Here is a 25,228-nt window from a genome sequence, read left to right as displayed (position 1 = left end):
TACTGCAGTTAGAAAAACTGCACATAAATTGTGTTATATTCATTATTAGCAGGAAAATTTAATGTGCTTTACTATCATTATTTTAAGATTGTTGATGTGTGTTAATTTTCTTCTCAGGGTGCTGGCATGTACACCCTTCACAATAATCTCCTATTTTTTAATGTGGTACCTACCTCCATTTGTCTCAGGAAGAGTTGCTTGGTACCTGACTTTCCACTGCCTTTTTCAAGCACTGACCACAGTAAGTAGATTACAGGTCATGATGTTCTCAGCAGGGACTTGCTTGTTGTCTGTCTACATTAGAGCATTCATATTTGGTAAACTTGTTTTCACATTTTACTTCTAGTTCTAGTGAGTTTAAGGGACAAGCAGATGCCCTTTTATCAAACTCTGCTGGTTGGTGGTTTCTGCCAATGCTTTTTCCGGTAAATGAACTGCTAATTCATCCAGGTTACCTCCAGTGCCCTCAACTCATTCTTGTATAGATGTTCAGATTCCTAATTCCACTTGGACATCCAACTTCTCATAACTTCTCAGGAGAAGATTAGGAATTCTGTATTCTCATGTTAAGCTTGAATATTTCCCTAAGTCCTTTATTTTCCCAGTAGAAAGAAGGCATCCATAATTGTTTTAAATAATTTCTTTAAATAATTTCTTTCTTTTAAATAATTTAAATAATTTCTTTCCTCTTTCTTTTGAAAGAGAAACACAGAGTTTCCCTGGCAGTTTTGAAAATGTACACACGTACCATTTTTGATGGAGGTGAACAGAAAATCGTTTTGTACAAACATTGTGGGATGCAGAGTGCAAGACTTAATTTGGCTACAGATTTCTGGAGTGGTGGGAACACCACAGAGAACTTGGTTATTCAAGCAGGTTCCTGTCCCAGTTCCACTTTGCAGTGGTCTTAACTTATGCTTAAATTAAGGAGCGTGTGACACAGTGGTGGTCTTAACTTATGCTTAAATTAAGGAGCGTGTGACACAGTGGTGCTGAAAGAGTAGTTTTCACTATTATCTCCTGGATTTACATAATTAGACAGATGTTTGAAATATTTTGGGTATTTGTATAGTCTTCTGGCTTGAATGAAGTGAAAAACTGTATTTCTTCTTTATGGCTTGGCTTCTTGTTAGTTAGCTCGAACTAGGAGCACAATGGTGTCCTAGTGCAAAGAAAGAAAAGTTCTTTTGAGTCTCTCAGTGAAGGATGTTTTCCCAACGAAACTGAAGGAGCACAACATCGACGTAAAATACCTCTGGGTATTTTATTATTTATTATTTGTATTCTGAAATATACTGTTTTCCTTTTATATGCTTTTCAAACCAGAAAGAAAAGGCAGGACTGTGTGCACAAAAATTAGTTGAGGGTTCTTAGTGTTCTGAATGAATGTTCTAAATTAATTCCAAGGTCCCATTAAACCATTTTCTTGGATATCAAAGGAATACAGCAGTTTTACCTTGACATTTCCTATGTTCTTTCTTTCCATAGTTATTCCAAGTACCATACTCTGCCCTCACCATGTTTCTCAGCACAGACCAGAAGGACAGAGATTCTGCAACAGCATATAGTGAGTGTGATCTGGGCTCTCTCTTGGGGATTGGGCTGAGTTTTATGGAAAATACTTCTTAATCTATAGGAAGTTCTTAGTGATTTGTGTCCCTAAACTCAACTTCTATAAGAATGTTTTAATATGTGATGAAAATTAATTTGTCTTCAAGGAATTGCATTTTTCTAGTTAAATAGGAGACGTTAATATTTAATTGTCTCAAATTGTCTGATCAGCTATAAACTCTTTTTGGTTTATTGCTAGCCAGAGGAAACAATAAAAAAATCACTCCTAACCAAATCAGGGTAAGGAATAATGGTTTAATTTCAAGGTGATTTGTAGGGGGAAAACCAAGAAACATTCAATTAAAGAAAGTATAAAAGTAATTTTGAGGAGTTTGTTGTTTAGGTTTTGTTTGGGGTTTGTTGTTTTGTTCTGTCGCCTTCTTTTTTAGTTCATATTTCCTCAGATTTATGTGTTTCATGTTATAAATTCAGATGCCAAACCTGTTTTCTCAGGTTTGAGGTTAGGTTTTCTTGGTTCTATGAGTTCTCAGAAAAAAAATTGAGAAGTCATAGAACCAAGACACCTAACCTCACCAAAAAGGAAAGTAATTTTGTGTGCATGTTCACACCAACTGAAATATCTTTTTTCATTTAATCTGTGTTTTTTAAATTAATTCTGGCATACACCAGGTAGTTCAAAGGCAGATCTTGTTGTAATACAGCTAGCACTCTGAGTGTATTAATTAAAAGAATGAGGCTTTCCAGACCATATCTCTGTCTCTTCAACTACCAAAACCAGACAAACTTTTAGCTTTGAAGCAAATCAATCAGACCACAAAAAGTGCAGTGAAAATATTTTCAAGATTTCCTGTATAGATCATAAATTGAATGCAAGAACAGTTTCTTCCCCTCCTACTCTCTTCAGCTCTGTTCTCATGCCTTCTTTACTGTGTAACTGCATTAAGCAAGATAAAAAGAAAAAAGTCAAATATTACATGGAAGACTTCTCTATGTCTTAACTAGTCCTGAAAGTGTTGCTTTAGAATACCTTTTAGGGTTTTTTGTTGCATCTGTTTTATCTTCCTGGCAAGATCCCTTTTCTCTTCCATTAGTCCTTCTAACTCTCAACATCCTTGATTATGTTGAGACCCACAGAGGCACAGTGAAATAACGAGAAGAACTGAAAATGTAATGTCAAAAATTCTAGATATGATATCCCCTGAGAAACCCAATCCCTCTCCAGAGATAGGAACTGTTGTAATTTGCATTATCATCAACTGTCTTTAAGAAAAATTCTGGACTGACAGCCACAGGACAGGACTAAACAGCAGGAGATTCCAGTTGTGTTATATTCTTTGGCACTGACTGTATTCTGAGTCATCTGGCCTAAATTCTAACTAAATCTATGTACCTAGTGTTTTCTATTGTCTGGTTTTATGTCTTCAGAGGCTCTGATCCAAATAAATGTGATTTCTGATCTGCTAGTCCCATGCAGGGCTTCACAGGCATGTGAAACTTGTACTCATAAAAGCTGTTGAACTCCATGGCTGAAAGTCCAGAAAATGACTCCATGTCATTTATTGTTCAGAAAGGGTTTAACTTTTGAGTGTGCAGCTGTTCTCCTAAACCAAATTAAGGTGGTGGAGTGAACCATAGTTTTGACTTTTCAAATGTTGGTATTTTTATGCATGTTGATATAATATTTGTTTGGAGGAAAGGGTTCTTGTAATGGTTATGCTTATGTGAGAACCTTTTTCTTTACCTTATCCTTTTTTGGTAAGTGTTTTACTTAAACACTTCTGCCTCTCTCTGGGCTTCATAGAGAATTCTTCCTGTTGATACACTGTCTTGGATGCAGTCAGTTGTTCAGGCATTTCTTCAACTGTAAAAGAAAAACAGCTGTGTCATATGAAGGGTGCGCTTAAAAATAAGGTTGGGATCAGAGGATCCATTACCCTCTGCTGGAGACAAGCAGAACTGCTTATTATAAATTTTATTCTGCTGTTGCTATTGATGCAAGGTAGAAATACTGGATTCCAAAGTTGCTTTAACATAACTCCTACTTACATTCTGGCCAAAATATAACCTACTTCAGGGTACAATCTGCTGGCAGATCAGCTTTCTTGGCTGATGTGGAAAATAATACATCATAAATTCTGGGCACACAAGAACTTTGAAGGATACCTGTTCCTCAGCTCTTGCCACTACTTAGAAAATAGTTTCACAGTGGTTATATTTCTGGTGCCTCTAATGATGCTTCTGGGTTTTATTCTATACAAGTTCTTGATAAAATGCAGATGTAGAGCCCTAGACAAAGGTGATGAATGTGTAGGTGGTGTTTGAATGAAAGGTGTGATTTGAGTGCATTGCCTTTGCACTGAGTTTGGAAGCTCTGCAATGCCCAACTGAGACCAGTTTGTGTCCAAACACTTCAGACCAGGCTGGAGTTTGATTTCCACCATCTGCCAGGATTTATGTGTGCATGGACTGAATTGCAACATTGCTGGTAATGTTGGATGTGAAGCTCGGGGAAGGGGCTTTTTTTACTTCCCATTGGTTTAAATTAATGTTGCATGGCGCCTCCGATTTTCCACTCAAAAGTATTTTCAGTTAGGGAACAAAGTAACAATAGTTTAAAAGGTCCAGGTCTCCTAGGGAGCCTCTCTTCTCTTCTCCTTACTGGATCTTGCATAGCTACAGACAGCCTGCATTGCTGCAGTGTCTGAACCCCTCACAATCTGTGTGCATTGCCCTCCCTTTAGATGGTGAAGTATTTTTATTCCTTTACAGGGACACACAAAAAGTCATGTGTCTGAGGTCACTGAAGGCTGTTATAGATCAGGGGACTTGAATAAACATGAACCTATGAGCTTTTGAAACAGCTGTCAAATCCCAGAGGGAGCACGATAACAACCAGGACACAACCTGCTCTGGGAGCATCCCTTCAGAATCCTCCATGGTGCTCCTCAGAAAGGAACATTATGACCCTGGGAGCCACTGAAAGAGAAAAAAATAGAAAAAAAAACTCTGAAGTTTGGGTCAATGAGAAGTGCATTCCCTCACAAATGGGAAGACTTTTTCCCCATCTTTAATCTGTTCATGCATTCAGCCCTAATGTATCATTATGCAAAATGTGTAAAAAGTCTCTGGAGCTAGGATAGGAATTCAGTTTATCTCCTGGCCATGGGGATGCTGGATATGGTCATGTTGCAGGGAAACAGGCACAGCAGGCTTGAAATCCCTCAGGGTGAGGAGGGTTTAGAACCCAAATTTCTCACCATTTGCCTTAACACAGCTGCAACACCTGGTCAGGTTGTTGATCGATTTCACAAGATGATCCCCAGAGTTAGATTTTTGTTTTCCTAAGTGAAGGCTTTGGTTGTTTTTTGTTAGATGATCCCTTTTTCTGGTGAGAATTAGTGATCTGAATTGTTCTCTGAGGTTGAGGTAGATAGTTCTGCCTGACTCTGGCCTTAGGCAATTAAGAACAGCACCCGCTGTTTCCAAGAGCTTTGTAGCTGTACTATTTCCATAAACCTGAGGCAAGTATCACTTTATTTTACAGTTGAAGGACTCAGAGGTCTGATTAGATAAGTGTTTCACAAGTTGCTGCCAAGTTTGAGATGAACAGTCTGATATCATGACTCCAAGTCCTACTTTGGAAGAAATGGCATTTAAAAAGTAGTTCCACTCTGGTCCTCAAGATGAAAGATCTCCATGTTATCCCCTTGTGGCTCCCAATCTCAGCATTCACATTTCTCATGAAGCTTGTATAGAAAAGGCTCTTTCATGGATGCTTCTTCTCAAACCTGATGAGAAAATAAATGACAAAACTCTGCCGTTGAAACCATTCTATTACTGACCTTTCAGTTCTTCTGTTCTTGGCATTGCTCATTCCTGTAAGAGGAAATGATTTGATAACATTTCCCTTCAGTGAGACAGATGAACAAGATTCCCATCCTCAGTGCATATTTGTGCTTTCATTCTTTAGGAATGACCATGGAAGTGCTTGGGACCTTGATTGGAGCTTCACTTCAGGGGCAGATTGTGGCCAGTGCTCATGTCTCTCCCCACTGCATTGTGAATCCCTCAGTAAACACCACTGACTCCTGGCATGACACTCCCAGCATTCCAGACCCCTCAGATCTTCTGTCTCATCAAGTAAGTGTCTGTGAACACACTAAAATATCCTATGGAGAAGGGTGGGGATGTTTCTCTAATACCAGATCATGTCCAGCAGGATGAGTGTGAACACGACTCCCTTGGAATCTGTGATGCTGGAGCTCAGGCAATGACCTTGTTGCAGACAATGCTTTCCATCTCTGCTGTCCTTGCAACCCCTCCTCAGTGCGACACCAGAATTTCTTTGAGGAGCTTTGCAGGAGGCACCAAACCCATAAAGCAGCTGGGAAGGACTTGGTCACCCTTCCTTTTCACTAGGGGCTGATTTACAGTTTGTAGAAACTTAGTAAGAAAAGCACATTTTACCCCTCCAGAAATACTCCATCCAGTCCTGGGGACCCCAGCACAAGAAAGACTTGGATCTATTAAAGCAGAGCCAGAGGAGGGTCACAAAAATGATCAGAAGGTTGGAGGACTCAGCCTGGAGGAGAGAAAATTCCAGGGAGAACTTATTGCAGCCTTTCAGTACAAAAAGGGGATTTTAAAGATGGAAGAAACTTTTGACCAGAGTTTGTAATGACAGGACAAGAAGGAATGGTTTTAAACTAATGAGGGTACATTTAGATTATATATTAGGAAGATTTTTTTAAATTTTTTTTTTTCAAAGAGAGTGACAAGGTACTGGCACAGGTTGCCCAGAGAAGCTGTGGATGTTCCATCCCTGGAAGTGCTCAATATCAGGCTGGATGTGGCTCAGAATCTAGTCCAGTGGAAGATGTCCCTGCCCATGGCAGAGGGCTGGAATGAGATGATCTTTGAAAGTCACACCCAACCCAAAGCATTCTATGATTCCATGAAAAAAGTGTGGCTACAGCAGGATCTTTCAGTTCAGCAACACTGATTTCCAGAGGAGGTACCACTGGAGATCTGTACACATTAATGGCAATTTTGTGAACAAAACCAAGTCGTATTTGCAATCTGTACTTTTGTGAAGGTACAAAGCACTGTTGAAAGCAAATGATTGGTAACATGCCATTAGTGGGGGCAGATCTCAGTGGTTAACATGTGGAATGAACCTAGGGATCCATGCTTATTTATTTAATTTTCCATGACAGGCTTTTCCTGTAATTTTGCACAAATAATTTAATCTCCTCATACTTGAGTTTTATATTTTTTGAGAAACAAAGAAGGTTTTGTATCTGGGAGGAAAACCTAAAATCTGATCCAAACCTCAGTTAACACAATTTGATAGTCTTCCATTGTTTGCAGTGGTCTTGAAACAGGCCCTGAATTAAACAATTACATGGTGTAGGGGTTTTTTTCCCTAGGTCACTTGTGAAATCAGCAGATTGTTGGTTCCAATTTACCAACTACTGGATTCATCCTTTCTTTTTATACTTTCATCTGTTGCTATGTCAGTGCAAGCACCAACCAGTATATAAAATACCCTATGAAGAAGATTCCTTGACATGAATCTAATCTCAAATGCTTGATGCAAATGAGGAAGTACATATTTGTGCTCTTCCTAATGCAGTGGAGTAGCTCCTATTACCATGCTTCACTAGCAGTAAAATCACAGGCTAAGGCATGTTTTTGTCTATGTTTTGGATTTGCATAGTCTGGTATCAGCACTGGTGGCCCAGGGAGGGGTCAAAGCCTTGCCTCCCCCCATTTCCAGACACTATTCTTTGCCTCTGTGCCACCTGATCCTTGTTTTTTTTGGCACAGGCCTCTCATAGAGCTGATCTGGGCAACAGTCTGAGGACAGCTGGGCTGCTTCTCTAGGTGGCCATGCCATTCTTTGGTTGAATAATGTGTTTTTGGAGATGCCTTTTTGGTAACTTGTAGTGTGTGTTTTAATGAGACACAGAACTGCATCCTGCCTTCCTTTTTAGCTTCTGGGACAATGGTTTGATGCAGAGCACTACTGTGTTTATTTCACCTCTGTGAATTGTCAAGACAAGAAGTTTGAAAAGTCACCGAGCAAGCTGAATTTCATTGTACAGCAGATTCCCTGTCTGAATCTACTTCAGACTAAAATCCCCAATTTATATTTTGAAACCTCTGAAATGGCTTTCAAGGGGAAAAAATACACAATCTTGATTTATTTCCTTTCTGCTTAACCATATGTGTTTTCCTGTCCTTTTCAGAGGGAGATGGAGAAAGAAACTTCACAATGGCTTGAATGTCAAGTAGTTTTCTAATTTGAAAAACTAACAAAAATCCATAGCCTAAAGTAGCCAGAGTTTGTAGGTAGAGGCAATATCTTCCATTAAACTAGATACTAAAACTGGGAAATTATGGGAAAGCTTTTAGACACAAACATTTTTCAGATCCTGAAGTTGCAGTGTGACTGGAAACCTGCCCTTTGTTCACACCACACAGCAGAATATGCACCTAATTAATTGCACAGTTAAGAGGAGACCTTGATGGATCCTAATTTTGGTTGTATGGCTGATGGGCATTAAGTTACAAGTTGAGGCAAGACAAGACTAGATTAATTTAACTTGAAGTACCTCCATCAGGGAATATTTAGAAGAGGGCAAATCTTGACTTTCTTTTAGTGCCCTTCACAAATATGACCCTGACTCTTTTTGTCACAGGGACTAATTCTCAGCTGCTCAAGAGCACACCTAGTTTTAAAAAGCACTTAGTGAACAACTGGCATTATTTTGCTCCTTACTGAAAAAAAGGAAGTGGAAAAAATGGTAATTTTTAAGCTCTCCTGAAGTTGTTACTATAAGCTTATGAATAGATCTTTATTACTGGAAACCAAACATGGGTATTGATGGAGTTGTGAACAGGCTAACAAGTTTTGTTCAGGGTTAGAGAATCTTATCTGGCCGACCATGAATACCCTTGGTAGTTTAAGCTCATTTAATGATGGCCTATGAAACACAACATTTAATTCAAATGTTTCAAGCAAACCAACACATACATAAAAACAAAATATGAAAATCATAAAGGAGTCCTGTTACTATCCCTTTTTCTAATCCCCTTCTCTCCTGCCCCAGCTTCATTTTAGGCTGAAATAGGTTTGTTTAAGTGAATTCAGATATCTCCACTACTGCAGTCTGTATTCTGTGCAAGCCATAACCAACAGTGTGAAAGTACTCTGTGACTTAATTTATAGCTCTGATATAAAAAAACCCAAACCTTTATTCCATATAAAGAATAGTCCTGCAATCCTTTATCTCACCAAGTTATTTTCTGAAATGTACACATCTTAACAAAAGCTGTTTTCTTGAAAATTTTATATTCTTACATGGTTCATCTGAATGCATTTGCACCTATACTGTCTTTATATTTTGAACTACATTCTTGTAATTGCATTTTTTTGCCAATTTCTTCTTAGACTTATAATAATTTCATTTACAATATATAACCAATAATTTGAAATTCAGTTTTCATATCAAGTAATCATTGTTTTATAAAGCCCTATTAGCTATCTTTGATAACACAGTATAAGGTAAATTATTGCATCATACTAAAGCAAAATATTTTTTAAAGCTTTAATTCAAAGTCAGTGTAATCAGAGTTAGAAACAGTAAATGTGATCTGGTGGTGTGGGAGGTATCCTTGGAGGCTTTGCCTCCCTGGCTAAAAGGAAGCAAAGATTTTGAATTTGCTTGGATATGTCTCTAAATAACTGGGAAAACCAGCATGCAAGGTACCATACTCTCAAAACATTGGCATGTAAGTATGATTTCTACAATTCATTATTATCATCATGTGCCATTATTATCATTATGTGTAAATGCAGAAACTGTAGTAACTATGTTTACCTCAGTACTGAGAACTCTCCCATGCACCATGAAATTCCAGATTGCAGTTTGTGTAGCCAGATCAACTGGACTTACTGAAAATTAGAATGTCTCTGTGGATGATGCATGGTTTTGATTAGGTGACTGTGTATGTCTGTGGTTAGTCTCAACATAAGCAAATTTTTAAAACATTCAGGTTGCCAACACAGTAACCCTTTTGTTCACTCCTTCTTCTTCTTTTCTTTTTTTCTTCAAGAAATATATACTTATATGCCCTGAATTTATCCTAAGGCAGGTGTGGTTTATAAATGAACTGCAGAAGTGAACATTTTTTCAGATTGGCAGCAGATGCATTTGGCTGTATGCAGATGGGCATTTCTTCATTTGCAGGTGGCTTACCAAAAAGGGACTGAAATTTTCCTAATGATTTGTCATTCTCCTGTCAAAATTTCAATGTCTTTTTTTTCCTTTTGAAAGGCAAAAGTTTACATGATTGCAGCAGGGGTCATAGCAGGTGTGTATCTCCTTGGAATTGTCGTTCTTTTTCTTGGAGTAAAGGAAAGGGATGGTAAGTTATATTTAAATATGCCTCAATTTAATAATAGTTATTTCAAATTCCTTTATTGAAAAGGTTTTTATTTTATGTATTCTGCTTCTCTTAGATCCTTATGCCTTAAATTCAGACAGAGCAATTCCTTTTTGTAAGGGGCTTGCACTCACCATGAAGCACGGTCCATATGTGAAGCTTACAGCTTCATTTCTTCTCATCTCGACAGCAGTTCAGGTAACTTCAGACCCTCTCAGTCTGTCTGCTGGCCTCATTCCACTCCCAGCATGGGAGAGTCTGAAATGCAAATAACCTTTGGCTGGTGACTGGAGGGGTGATCTGGGGGGTGTTGCTTTCCCCTGTAAATCAGTAGGGAACCAAGTCCTCTTCTGGTGCCTGGGGTCTTGTGTGGCTGGAGATTGTTCTTACAAAGGAGGGGCAAAGCCAAAGTCATGACCGTTTAAAGACTTTTTTCCCCTTTTCTGTTCTTTTTTTTTTTTTTTTTCATAAAAGGTGAAGAACTAGTCCTAGTGACCCAGTCTGGGTCATTCCGTGTTATCCATGCACAGTCTCCTGTGGTTTCAGTTGCTTAGAGAATGCTTTTTCTCTTCTGTCTGTTCCTCTCTCTGTGTGCCCTGTTTAAACTGTTGCCCCTCTCCTTTGTGGAGGTGACTGCTCTCAGGTAGTGGCTGAACTGGGTCTTGTGGAGTCTTTTGTGGTGGAAGGCATTAGGTCAGAGTAAGAAGACATTCAGAGGCAGGAGGTCTCACCTGTGTCAGAGTTAGGTAGAGCTCATTTTGAAATGAGGACCTGCAATTGGATGTGGTTCTCATGAAAAGATGCGGTGCATCCTCCCAAAGAGAGGAGCTGTAGAAAAGCCACTCAGTAAGAAACCCTCACTCCCCATATGTGCAGCAGGCTTTTTAAGCCTGACTTTTAGCACACGTTCAATTCAGTAAATACATTATTTTACTCTGAACTTGTACATAACAGCTGAAGTTTGCTTTATTTTGAAAAGCAAATAATTATTACATTTTTACCAAGAAACTCTTAGTCACATGAACCATTGATCAAGGGAATAGCAGGACAGAAGGCAAGAAAATGACGTGTGAGAGAGCAGTGCTGTGCTCACCAGCAGTCCTGGTGAGTTATTAAGTTCCTTGGAAGGACTGCTTAAAAGTTTGTTTGCCAAAGAAGCACTGAACTTTTTTTGTTGGCCTGGATTTGGGCACAGCATCTGCTAGTCCTTGCTGGAATACCCAAGGGTGAGAAACAATAACAGAAGCTATTTCTGCTCACGTCTGGGATCTGCAGGTACTGTGAGCAACTGCAGAGACAGGGAGGAGATGAAAGATGAAAGGTCCCTTATTGTCCACATCCTTCCAGCATCCTCTCAGCCAGCAGGGATACAGAGCACATCTGGTTGCTGGCAGCCAGCTACTTGCTGACAGCACCCAGAGAGGAAGAGATCATCTGTCAGTTCATGTCTCTCTGTTTTGCTGTTTGTGCAGACTGAAGGGAAGGTGTGAGGGGAGGCAGAAGCTGGAAGCTCAGTTACTCCAGTGGAGCAAGTATGAGCAACCCTTGCTGCTGTTACTCAAGGGAGCAACACTAATTGTGTGGAAATTAGAGAGTGGATTGCAAAATGAATAGGCAGGTAAAGATGCATTGGCTGTAATTCCAGAGTGTGATATCCTGTGTCTAAAATTAGGGCAGCATAAACAGGGACACAGACTAGGGAAGGGTTTTGTGGCAATAGAGACAGGATACAACCTTTTGGATATCCTAATTTGTAAACAGGTGATTGGCCACCTGTAATCTACAAGCATACAAAGGGAGCAAGAATTGATCGTGCTGCTGTGGAATGATTATTAAATCCTCCTCTGTCACTCTGCTTCTGTGGAATTGCTGGAGCTGGCCCTCTATCATACTCTGGTGTTCAGAACCCCCCTTAGTTCTGCAGAGGCATGGTGGTGGCAGTGGCTTCACCTGTCATATAACACAGTGCAGTTAGATCCTCCCATCTGCTGAGGATTCAGATGTAGGGAGATATCTGACCCAAAGCTGCTCTCCATAGCTGAGGGTGCATATAAAACCAGCTGCTTTACTACAGGAAGTTGGCAGGAGTGTTATTACAGCTGAAATGTTACTTGTTTTGGAGTCAGAGCTTCTGGAGAAAGATTTATGGCCTTGCTGGGGAAGAGAAAGGGGAGTTTCTTGCAGTAGCCTGCAGCTGAGACAACACAAGGCACCTGGGACATGGGGAATAAAGCCTCGAGACAGAATCTTTTCATAGGGCCATTTCTGTTCTGGTCAGTTTTATGCTCTGTTAGGTGTGGCTTACCTCTTGCTTGGCCCAGCATTGCTGGCATGTTATTCCAGTGATAACGGGACAATTAATACTTCTTTAAGTTGTTGCAAACAAGGGAAGAATGAGACTCCTAAACCCTACATTTAACAAATCAGTCACCCTCTATATTTAGCTGACATGAAGTGTGATGCAATTTTTCTCTTTTTAAAATTCTCCTTTGTCTTTTGGTGATCACCAAATATCTTAAATTCGACAGCTGGAGCAGGGAAACTTTGTCCTGTTCTGCACTCACGCTGCCGGCCTCCGCAATCACTTCCAGTATTTGGTGATGACCATCTTGGTGAGTTGCACTTCTCTCCCAAATATTATCTGGGCTTTGGCACAAAATTACAGAAGGCAAGAAGAGTTTTTTGTCTCAGCAGAGCTGTTAGGAAGCTACACTATCTTCTTCATTGTCTGTTTGAAATAAAGCTGGTGTTCCCTATTGCACTTATTAAAAAAATAGTGGTTTGGAGCTTTTAATTCATTCCTTGTTGTTTTTACCTGTAAGCCACAGCTTCTATAAAAGGCAAAAGCTTCTTCTAGAAAGGAGGTTTGGAATTTTACCTCCTTTGTCCCTTTCCCCAGTCCTATGTGCTGAAAATTAAACAACTTCAATTTGCATATTCATACACACGACTCCTCTGGGCTAGGCAGCTTGCAAGGATAAATATTTAAAATACCCAGAAATGCAAAGATTCCTCTCTAGAGCAATTGGCAGTGTGACAAAAAGATCCTTTTACAGAATCTTTTTTCTTAATATGCAGAGATAGACTTCTGCTTGTTTAGGTGATACTTATCCTTTCCCACATTATAAGACATATCTTTTCCAAACCAATTAAAACTAAGATGTTGGAGAGCAAAAGAGGAGTGCTGGGTATCTTAAGGCTCTGCAAGTGATGGTCACCAAGAAGAGAGACAAGAGACAGTAGAGTTAAAGTAAGTAAAGACTGAAATATAACTAACAATTAGATGACATTTAAATAAAGGTCAAGTGTAAGGCTGCCATTAGTAGCAGTACTTCAGTGCATAGGTGAATGACATTGCTTGTGGTTGTTGCTGCTATGGGGGAGTATTTCAGTGTTTGAAACAATAATGTCAACTGCAAGCAGCTATTTCTCTTACAGATTGCTCCTAAGAAGGGACACACAGTATGGAATGTACTCTTAAATGTATCTTAGGATAGGTTTATCTTGCACTTCAGCTTTCTTCCTGTACCATGGGGTAGAGCTAAATTCACTCATCATTTGTCAGGTTCAGGCACTGCGGCAAGAGGCATTAGCACAAAGTATGGCTGTTTGCAGTATGTTTGAACCTTAATGAATGAGCACAGCTTTGACTGCTGTGGCTTGCACTAGAAAAGGAAATTTTAAGACACTATCTTCTGAGATTTGACTATGGAAAACCCTCTGATGGATAGCTTAACAATGAATTTTAAAAAGTCGGTCAAAGGATGAGGAGAAACAAGAATCTGCATGTTCACCTTCCTTTCAGGCTTTTAGGTACTAGACAAAAAGAAGTCTGTGAGCTCAGAGCTGAAGAAGACAGTGGAAGTAAGCACAGTACAGACATGGCTTTTTGTCCTTGTAGGTATCAGCAGTGGTGAGCGTTCCCTTCTGGCAGAAGTTTCTGCAGAGATTTGGCAAGAAGTGTGCAGCATGTGGGATTTCGGTAAGCAAATCCTCTGAGAAAAAAAATTCTGTTTGTGCTCATTTCGTTTGACAATGAGCCACTTCAGGAGCTCTTTCAAGTGCTTATAACATCAATCTATGTGAAATTTGCTCTGTTCCAGAGTTTGTTTTAAATCACTGTACCAAATTTCATACAGATTCCAAGTTTCCAAGGGAAACTTTAAAGAAACGGATTGATGCTGGGGGGAGGTCCCAGTTTATTTAAGAATCTCCACAAATTCTCCTCATTTGAAGCTCTCAGAACTGAGCTTCAATGAGGTTTTATAAATTCAAATCTGAGTTGCCTAGTGTTGACAAGTTACCTGTTGTGCAAGTCTTGTTTTGTCTTTGTTATATGGTGCTGAGGTGTCTGTAATTCAGTCTCACAGAAGGAAACAAAAGTCTGTTAGACACCCCCTCTAGGAGCATCCACATCCCTCTGAATAGGGAGGGACAGTTATTAGTGAAGTAAAGAAAAAGGTGACCTACCTGAGAAAAGAAGCCTAGTTTAACTCTGACACAGCTCTGCAAAGCCAGCTCAGTGAGCCTGCCCTTGTCACTGATGGATTATTTGAAGTCCCTTACTTAGTGCAGACAGCAGCAATTTTCTGTCATCATCCTTGGTGAGTTATTGTATAGGCCTGTTCCTCCCCATTTTCCCCCTGTTTACCTTCAATTACTTATGAAAGAGGAAAGAAAAATTGCCTTGTGCACAACAAAGCAGGAGGACTTGAAAAATCCAGACCAAAGCTATATGTGAAAATTTGAACAAAGCTGAAAAATTTAGGTCTGGTGACAGAGTTGAACAATTATAATTTTTGGAATTAAAAGCTGTGTTGTAATGACTTCCAGAGAATCAGAAGTAACTTTAAAACCCAAGTTCCAAATATGCTGAATTGTGTTATGTGTTTTGAAGTAGGCATCTGGAATTCGAGCCCCATTCTTATTTCTTTTTACCACTTTAACAAAGAGAATTGCCAAAAGCAGTATTGGCCCATTGACTAGACCTGGGAATGCAGATTTCCTCCTTAGGAAATCTCCTCCTCTGTCTACTTGGCCACAAAAAATGCTTTCTTCAACCAAGTTGGCTCTATAAATTTAGTTTTACATGACTGGAAAGCCTGTCAGCACCTCTGTAAACATGGTTTAACTTAATTTTACAGTTGAGTTGCTTGACTGTTATGGTCTAAGTGGGGGATGGATTGAAAAAAAGCCACCTCTCTGTTTCACCTTGGAGACATTTCTCAGGGGACTCAGTGTGTGCTCAGTGATGGATTTTGTGGCTGACAATGTATCACAGGAGCTTCCTACCCTACCACCTTGTGCGATCTGTACAACTAATCTGTACTCTCCCACTATGAAATACAAGCACATCATTTAAGGCTCCTAAGTTTGTCATTGGGGAATGTTCTACTGCAAGGGGAGACAGGGAAGAAAACTTTTTCTTTTCTCTAAAACCTCACTCAGCCTTCAGGGTGAACATGTGATTGGAAATTCAGTTTCCTGGAAAAAAAAGTCACAGGGCTCCAGACTAATACGTCCTGTTAAGGTGAGTCTATGTTGAAGAGAGCCCTCAAAGAGTTTAGAAACCGGTAGATAAGCAACAAGAATCTTGGGTTTCTTCCACTGATATTTCTCCCTTTTTACCCATTTCCCCAAAAGAGATGACCAACAAGTCTAACTACTGATTAAGTATCTCGAGTTTCTAGAAGTTTAAAACCTAGAATTTCTGGAATTATCAGGAATTAGCCTGCTCCCAAGCAGGGTCCTTGGGAGGATGGAAAGAATGCTATCAACCAGGTTGGTGCACAAGCTGGAAATTATTCTCTTCTGTTTATTTCCTTCAGCTTCCAGGTGCTGTGTTCATTTAGGTGTCTGCTCTGCCCTCACGGGGCAAATATTGAACTTACACTCAGTGAGTCTCAGCTGGTGACAGGAGGTGAAGTTGTCAGGAGAAATTTTAACAAGTGTGGCATCTTCTTGGTTCATAGTTTTGGCAATGTGACTAAAAGCAAAGACGGCTCTCTCCCACAAATCTAGCTTCCATCCTGGCCAATAATATCTTTTGGCCATGGGTTTTGCAGGATCTAGTAAAAATAAGAGCACCTCCTCACAGATATGCAATTGTTTATTTGCCATCTATGAGCACTGTGCAGCATGGAGAGATGCCTTTGGATGAGTCCTGGCTCTGCAGCCCCATTTCCACTCTCCCATCTTGTTTCCCTGCACCTTTTCCTCATTTGCCCTTCATACTGTGCTGCTGCAGAGACCAGTGCCAGCCTCTGCATCCCAGCAGGGTCACCTTGCACGACGCTGTCAGGGCACGGATGGAAGGCACAGGATAGCTGTGGGATGTTGTTTATAACTCAGAGGGCAGCAGCCCTGTGGCAAGAGAGCAGATGCCAATAACAGAGTATTTGCTTTACAAGTAAGAAAGAAGGAGCTGCATTAGCTGTTTATTGCAGTGGGAGCACTGGCCCCATGACTGCGCTGCCACTGCATGAGGGAGGCTTTAGGGCATTGTAACCTCAGTCCTGCTTGCCCTGCTTCTCTTTCTCTAGGAAATTACAGTTACAATTATTATTATTATTGATCTAGAATTTTGTTTAAGTGCTTTGGTTTCTGAGTGGGTGCCCCATGTGGAGCATAAGGCAGTCATAAAATTGCTTATAGACAACATAAAATCTGATATTGCTGGAGTGCTCTCTTGTGGTGAAATAACGATTTTGCCACAACACTGGGCTAATGCAAGGATTATCTGCCTGTGCTGGGAACTTGCAGTCAGGAAAGGTTATTTTCTGCCTCCTTAGCTTGGGAGCAAATGCTTTAGATGGGAAATGCATTTAAAACATAAACATAATGGATTAGACTGCAGGACTCCCAGAATCACTTATCATACAGAACTGTAAATAGCAATGCTTTGGGGAATCACTCTCTGTGAAAGCTCTTCTCATGCCCTCAGCTCCCAAGCTGCACGTATAGAGGATTGAAACACTTAATGTTAAACTAATCCCCATCATTAAAAAGCCCTGTAGATAAGCCCCTGGCTCTGGATTCTACATGTGCTGCTGTGCCTGTGGTTCACAGGCGTGGGAGATGGAGCATGTGACGGGTATAGGACAGCTGGGCAGTGGCATTCAATCAGCATTTTAAAAAGTGGATTTTCAGTCCTGTAAGGCCATTGCTTCAAGTTGAAGTTGAAGAAATCTAGTGACTATAACTACTGCCAGAAAATAAATCCCAAGCATCCCAAATTAATTTGGTTTTGAGGGTAACCTCGGTGGCTTGTCATGCAATGTCTCCAGTGGATCCGGCTGTGGGGAGTGGAGTGAACCACTCAGACTTTTGGGTTTGTTTTTTATTGCTGAGTATGTGTATGGCTTTAAAGAGGTGATTGGAAATGAAAGCAAATTCCTCTTCATCAAGATTGAAGGTGATCTGTGAAATGATCTATTTACAGTTTAAAATGACCACTGAAGCCCTGCCACTACCCTTGAAATGCAGTGTGAGAATGTTTTAAGGCATTGTCTCTAATAATAAATTAAATAGTTCCAGTGGCCTAGAATAGAAATGGACATTTGATCATCTCTGTTATTTAACTGGCAGAAAAATCTTCACCCAAGCTGATTAGCAATCTCCCAAGAATTATCAGTGTTCATGGATAAGGAAAGAGCAACTGAATGCGTCTAGCTGGACTTGTGCAGAGCATTTGACACTGTCCTGCATGTCATCCTTGTCTGTAAGCTGGAGGGACATGGATTCAGTGGATGGACCACTCAGTGCATAAGGAATTGGCTGGATGATGGCAAAAGAGCTGTGGTCAATGACCCAAAGAGTTGTGGTCAATGGCTCAATGTCCAGGTGGGGACCAGTGAGGAGGGGTCTGCACTGGGACCAGTGAGGAGTGTCATCCCATGGGGTCTGTACTGGGACCAGTGAGGAGTGTCATCCCCAGGGGTCTGCACTGGGACTCGTGCTGTCCAACATCCTTGTCAGGGACACGGAGAGAGGGACTGAGGCACCCTCAGCAGGTTTGCTGGTGACACTGAGCTGTGTGGTGCAGGTGACACACTGGAGGGAAGGGATGCCATCCTGAGAGGCCTGGACAGGCCTGAGAGGTGTGACTGTGGGAACCTCATGAAGTTCAGCAAGGCCAAGCACAAGATCCTGCATCTGGGTCAGGGGGATCCCAGGCACAAAACTAGTCTGGGCAGTGAATGGATTGAGAGCAGCCCTGAGGAGAAAGAAATGGGGGTGTTGGTTGACAAGATGCTCGAGATGACATTGTTCAGCAATGTGAACTTGCAGCCTACAAAACCAAATGCTTCAAAATCAGTGTGGGCAGCAGCTGGGGGAGAGGATTCTGCCCCTCTGCTCTGCTCTCATGAGACCCCTCCTGCCATGCTGCATCCAGCTCTGGGACCTACAACCTCAGAAGGCTGTGAGCCTGGTGGAGTGAGTCCAAAGGAGGACTGCAAAAATAATCAGAGGGTTAGAGCACCTGTCCTATGAAGACAGGCTGAGAGAGCTTGGGTTGTGTAGCCTGAAGAAGAGAAGACTCTGGGAAGAACTTAGAACCCCTTCCAGTGCCTAAAGCAGCTTCAAGAGAGCTGGAGAGGGACTCCCTACAGGGGCATGGAGTGATAGGACGAAGGGGAATGACTTTTATCTGACAGATAGGTAAATTTAGATTGGATACTAGGAAGAAATTCTTTACTTTGATGGTGGAGAGGCCCTGGCACAGGTCACCCAGAGAAGATGTGGGTGCCCTGTCCCTGGAAGTGTTCAAAGCCAGGGCTTGAACATTTGGATGGAGCTTGGAGCGGCTTGGTGTAGTGGAAGGTGTCCCTGCCCATGGCAGGGGGCCTGGAATGAGATAATTTTTAAAGGTTCCATCCAAAACCAAGCCATTCTATTATTCTACCTAGTGCAGTCTGGGAATCAACCGCTTTAGGGCTCTTCACACAAAGTATTTATATGGCCTTGGGTATTTTGGAGATCATGAGTGTTTAGAACCATAAATGTGGCCAGGATCTGTGAGTTGGCTTCACGACTGGTAAATAGGCTCTTGGGTCTGTTTAATTTACCAGCTCAGTTGTAGCCCTAATACTGCTAACAGAGACAACACTACTATCACTTGTCCTACTTTTCTCCAATTATTTTGGGTAGTTAAGTACAGATTGGCTCAGGGCTTTTTGGAAATGCAATTTGAGCAAAATACTGAAGTATGAGACATTGCTGTGTGTGTACTGTTCTGAAACACAGTTTTATATTTTGAAGGGAACAATCTGTATGACATTGAGCAGTGCATGCTGTAACTTAGACATAATGCTTTTCTTCTTCAGTGGATGATTCCTTTTGCAGTCATGCTAGTGACCATTCCAAACCTGATCCTGGCTTACTTCGTGGCCTTCGTGTCTGGTCTGAGCATTGCAGCATCTCTTCTGTTGCCATGGTAGGAGAATTTTACATTTGAGCTGGAGAATGGATGTATTTCTGCATTACATGTATGTACTACTGCATGGAATTTGCCTCTGAAAAAGGCAGAATATGGCAAGAGTCACTTCTTCTAAGAATGTTTTTTTGGTTTTGTAGGGGATGCTATATGCAGTGATACGAGCTTGGTTGCCCTGTTGTTAACATCCACTGCAGCTGTAGCTGCTTTTTGTACACAAGAGTATGTAAATTAATCAATAATCTAAGTAGCTGTACAACGTGTGATAACATTGCCTCAGGAATTATGAAGTTAGGCAAATCAATTAATGCTGAGCAATTAAGAATGTAGCAGAGGACACAAGGCAAACTATGTCTAACCTTACTTTTTATAAGGGCATGTACTTATAGAACAAGGGGTAATGGCTTTAAACTGAAAGATTATAGATTTAGATTAGGTTTTAGAAAGAATTTCTTTACTGTGGGGGTGGGGAGGCCCTGTCACAGGTTGCCCAGAGAAGCTGTGGATGCCCCCTCCCTGGAAGTGTTCAAGGTCAGGCTGGATGGGCTTGGAGCAACCTGGGATAGTGGAAGGTGGCCCTGCCATGGCAGAGGGCTGGAATGAGATGAGCTTTAAAGTCCCTTCCAACCAAACCATTCCATGATTCTGTGTGTCCCTGCTTGAGTAGTCCATTCTAATGGATCGAATACACAAGGTTATGATTATAAGAAGCCAAAAATTCAAGGTCTTTTGCACTTGAGGACTGAAAATAATGGGGGAAAAACACCTCAAGGATGAGCATGGCAGGACATTTCCTCTTCAGACTGAATAATTGTTATTAAGATCACATTAACCAGAAAGCAAGACCATTGCTGAGAGCACTGCTTTTTTCATAACTTGTTTGTACCATGCCTTGAAAATTCCAAGAGATCATGGAATACATAGTTTGAAATTAGTTGTCAGACTATGTAAGCTTTTCTGCACAGAGGGTGAGAAGACTTTTCTTTTTCCAACAGTAAATGATTACATATATTGGAAAAAAGTCAATTCACAATTAACATTCAAGCAGCTTCCATTCTAATTCCCCATTACCTAGTTCAGTCTCTTTGAATTAGAAAGAGAATAGGTTTCATTAGTTTCTGAAAATGTTGTTACCTTGTCAAAAGAGTTATTTCAGAGTGCAACTATTCAGACATTGAGTCCCTTGAAATCTTAAGAAATGTTGGGGGGGGAGTTGTTGTTCTTTTTTAATATCACAACTTCTGATTGGAATGACAGGCAGACTAGGAAATTCTGTCACCTCTCAAGTGTTTGATGGCTTTTCAGTGATTTTCCACATTGCAATATATGGCCATGCTTTTCTTACACATTTTTTGCCCTTCTTTCCAGGAGTAGAACCTTTTGAACTGGATTCTTTCATGTGCATGGCTACATCAATCAGCTTAGAAATGGAGGAGGGCTCTGCTCTATTTCATGAAATTTGGACTTTGAAAAGAAATTTTGGCTTGAGTTTTTCTTTTATCTTGCTCACTTCTAGGTCAATGCTGCCTGATGTTGTTGATAACTTTCGCCTGCAGAATCCCCATGGGAAAGGGCATGAAACCATTTTCTATTCTTCTTATGTTTTTTTTACCAAGATGTCAGCAGGGATTGGCTTAGGAATTTCTGCAGCAGGACTGGAGTAAGTAACACTATGTTTCCACTTAGTGGATCTACTCTGAAAGCATTCTGAGGTTACAACACTTTTACCCTGTGGAGTTAATTGCATGCACTGCACTGAGCCTGAAAGCGCCAGCAGCTCCAGATGGCTGACCACTAAAGACAGGATTGGTGCCATCTAGGCCAGACAAATGAGCATTAAGTTACTTGCCCTGACATGGTTCTATTCAGAAAAACCTGACTTCCCTTCAGATTTTCCTCCTTTCAATTACTCATGTAAATTTTAGTGGCTTATATGAATAAAGAACCAAACACAAAAGTGCAGCAGATGAAGGTCCCCCACAGGTGATACAGGTGCTTTGTGCACTCCCTGTTGCACCTGAACTGGACTATCTCTATGAGCTTGTAGGATTTTACATGGACTGGAATGCTTTTGGGGGTGCCAGAGACCTGTTCAGCATGAAAGGATCACTAATTCCTGCACCATTTTAGGGAACTGGATACTGATCAGAGTCAGGAACAGCCTTTCTCACAGCTCTGCCTGTCACCTAGACCATGTCACTTTAGGAGAGAGTTTATGGTCTCTTCCCATTTGGTCTTGTCTGTTCTGACCAGACAGGCTGAGTAAGTGACATCTCTGCCCTGCCTTTGCACAAGACCTGGCAGAAAGGGCCTGTGCCTGTCCCTGCTACAGCACACAATAAATACTTAAAATGGAAATCTGTCCCTCTGCTCCAGATTAGGTTCTGGTAACCAGAATGTTTTGCTTCGGGGCCTGGAGCTGAAATTGCTAAATAGCAGGCAATACTGGCTGAACATTTTGGGCTTAGGAATTTTGACTGCTTATTGCTAAAAGCCTCAAACAATTTGCTGTTCCCCAATTAGCCCCTTTTCAATTACATTCCAGTTGGGTCCCAGCAATTTGCCAAGGCAGATGTTTGTGGGAGAACACAGAAGACAGAGTGATGCCAAATGAGTTTTTATTAGGTGGATTTTCAGAAGAAAAACTCATTCCACAAATAAGAAGTAGGAATTTGAGTATATCAGCAGTTGTGGGACTGCATGGAAGCCCTGAACCAGTGAAGTGTACCTAACTCTGAGCACTTGAGTAAATTTGTCTATCTTGAGACGAGTGCTTAAGTGTGTGTTTAAATTAAAGTTAATTATTGCTGTTGAAATTGGTGAAATTACTTCCATGCTTTTAAAACAGAGCTTGAATACTTTGCTGAATATTAATAGGAAACACATAACAGATTAATTTCACATAACCACAGAATCACAGAATGGGTAGGGCTGGAAGGGACCACAGTGGCTCATCTGCTTCCAACCTTCCTTGCTCAAGCAGGGTCATCCCAGAGCACAGGCACAGGATTGTGTCCAGATGGTTCTGGAATATCTCCAGTGAGGGAGACTCCACAGCCTCTCTGGGCAATCTGTTCAGGGCTCAGTCACTGCACAGGAAAAAAGTTCTGCCTCATGTTCAGGTGGAACTTGCCGGGCATTGGTTTATTTCCTTCCATGGGATTCCACAATCCTTTCTTTAAAAGTATGCAAGCAATTTGATCAATTTCAACAGCAATAATTAGCTTAAGTGTTGTATATAATAACAAGAAAATACAGAGATAATGCAGTTATCTGACGTTGAGCACAAAAATGAGGTTTGAAAAACACAATTTGAAATGTAGTGGGGAGAAGGAAAAAAGAGAGGTATAGGGAAAATGGGAGAAAAGTCTTGAAGAGTGGGGGGAATGGAGAGAAGGAAGCCTTCAGGTGAACAACAGCCTTTTAGCTTTGGACATACACACACCACTTGTTTCCATTTGTTTAGGTTTACTGGGTACAAGCCAGGGATATGCAGACAGTCAGATGATGTGATCCTCACACTGAAACTCCTCATTGGAGCAGTCCCTGCCATCCTCATCCTTTTAGGTTTGCTCATACTCCTTTTCTACCCCATCACTGAAGAAAGTCGGAAAGAAACAAAGCTTGCCCTTGAAGAGTTAAGGTAAGTTTGGACTGGCAGTAAAACAGCAGCAACACCCCCACAGCAGCTCTTAATCATACTGGGAAAATTATTGTTGTAATGAATTCCTATATGCCTTACAACAAAATAAAACAATGTGCTCTTAGTCAAATTATTAACAGAATGGTACCACGACGCGTTCCAGTATCTCTTTTTAGTAGTGCACTACAACCTGCTTAGAGGGCTATTTATCAGAAATTTCAGCTGCTGTATTTACATTTTCTCTGGAGTGGCTCACAAAGCACTATTGTGGTACATTGTTTCAGGCCAGAAATGAGGAATATTCTACATAGATTAAATTTGTGGGGGTAATGTGAATAGCTACAATTTACTTTTATATAGAAGAAAATGTTATGTTGTTGACTGCATTCTTGGTGTTTATGGGATACAAGAAACATCCAAACCATTTAGAAGTGTAGGCAGAAAAGATTGTGGGAGAAAAAAAGAGGTCAGCTTTGAGCTATTCTTTCCCTTTTTACTCTGTCACTCCCTTCCTCCTTTTTGCTCCTTCTCCAAGGAAAATCTTGTCTAGCTCAAATTCATTCACCTCTGTCAACTCTTGAGGACATCCATAAGGAGAGTCTTAGCAGACTGATGGATAAAATAACAATAAATAGGTTGTTCCTTTGTCTTGGTTTTATTATCTCGATTTACTGGAATTGGAAACTGATTTCCATGCTAAGAGGTCCATTCCAGGACCTAAGCAAGGGTGTCTGGGACCACTTCATGCCCTAAAATATCTAAGATATGTGCATGGAGTTGGCAGATATGACAAAGGCCTCTGTGCAGACTGGAGGGGACAGGGTAAACAATCTGAAATGGGACTGGTTCCTCTGTTCGGGAGCTTCAGTCATTGTCCAGAGCAACCACACCTTGCTGGGGGCTCTCAGCTGTTTGAGATTGCCAAACTCAGCTCAGTGAGTCAGCAGTGAAAGCCACAAGTGTGTTCATGTTTCATTTGTTCTGCTTTTCCCAGGAGGAGCCACCAAAGCACGGAGAACTTGGACAGCCATGAAAAGGACACCTCTGTCTGAAAGCTCTGAATGCAGTGGCTTTCCAAATACAGACTCACATCCCACCAACAACTCTGTGAGAGTTTTCTAGGTCATTTCTCTGCTCACATTTTACCAAAAAGGACAAAGGATGATTCTAACATAGCCAGTAATAAAATGAAGAGAGGGCACCATTGTGCAAATATACACCTAACCCCATGCACTGTGCTAAAAAAGACATTACACGCGTTCAGAAATGCAAGCTATTGAAGGCTTGGGTATTTTGATTGTTTTTTTTTCAATGATTAATGGGAAGCTGTGATCTTGTTCATGGGAGATTTTATGCATTTGTAACTTAAGAGGAAGAAAAAAGACCAGAGAATCTTTGAAGGTTCTGAATTGGAAAATACCCTCTGAAGGGTCATTGAGTCCAATTCATGATGCACCATACAAATATTAACTCACAATATACTTACTTCACCCTTGGGGGCTGGGGTGGATTTTGAGCACAATCTCTACCTGTAACTTGCACACTCTTGTGTTTGGAAAGCACTTGGGAACTTGAAGTATACTATATGAAGTTAGGATTTATTTTGTTTTGAAATTAAGCAAACACTCATGCAGACCTATTTTGCGGATTTTTTTTATATTCTTGAAAGAGATTTTGAGGTAATCTAAGTTAATAGATGCTATAAGAAATAGAACCCTGAATTTCCTGTTACTGATGTTTCTTGCTTCTGAAACCTGTAAACTGATCTTTGTCAGAGAATGAGAACTTTGCGTTTTCAAAATCAACATCTCCCCTGAGGATATGAAAAATCAGAAGTCCCTTCCAAAAATTATGTAATTCAATTTTCTTTAAATTTTGGTCTTTAACTAACCACCATACCCATTTCTCACATGGTGTAGGCTCTCTGCCTCACAAAAAAAAAACATGGCATGGGTATTAATCTCAGCTTGCACCTATTTTGTAATAATGAGGCTCCACCAGTCTTTTAAATGGTGATTTTTTTTTTCAGTCATGGATGTTATCATGCTTTAGATACATCAACTCATTTCTACTATAGATTTGTACTGTTGAGCACTTTTAAATTAAAGACACACCTAATATCAGGC

At 40.8% G+C, this 25,228-nt stretch overlaps 1 protein-coding gene across 1 annotated transcript in view; it reads left to right on the top strand.

The window, feature by feature from the left end:
* Positions 1–24,154, top strand: part of MFSD2B (MFSD2 lysolipid transporter B, sphingolipid) — a 37,105-nt gene extending 12,951 nt beyond the window's left edge. Inside the window, exons 4-14 of the mRNA XM_058020926.1 lie at positions 118–241; positions 1,489–1,567; positions 5,543–5,712; positions 9,915–10,005; positions 10,100–10,221; positions 12,552–12,635; positions 13,925–14,005; positions 19,350–19,459; positions 20,976–21,119; positions 22,926–23,102; positions 24,097–24,154. Of these exons, the coding sequence (XP_057876909.1) occupies positions 118–241; positions 1,489–1,567; positions 5,543–5,712; positions 9,915–10,005; positions 10,100–10,221; positions 12,552–12,635; positions 13,925–14,005; positions 19,350–19,459; positions 20,976–21,119; positions 22,926–23,102; positions 24,097–24,154 (1,240 nt within the window). The remainder of the gene's footprint in view (positions 1–117; positions 242–1,488; positions 1,568–5,542; positions 5,713–9,914; positions 10,006–10,099; positions 10,222–12,551; positions 12,636–13,924; positions 14,006–19,349; positions 19,460–20,975; positions 21,120–22,925; positions 23,103–24,096) is intronic.
* The last annotated feature ends 1,074 nt before the right edge of the window (positions 24,155–25,228 follow it).

The sequence above is a fragment of the Melospiza georgiana genome, chromosome 3, assembly GCF_028018845.1.
Source record: "Melospiza georgiana isolate bMelGeo1 chromosome 3, bMelGeo1.pri, whole genome shotgun sequence".
NCBI lineage: Eukaryota > Metazoa > Chordata > Aves > Passeriformes > Passerellidae > Melospiza > Melospiza georgiana.
The sequence above is the reverse complement of the archived record's forward strand: the minus strand, read 5'-3'. Positions and strand labels throughout refer to the sequence as shown.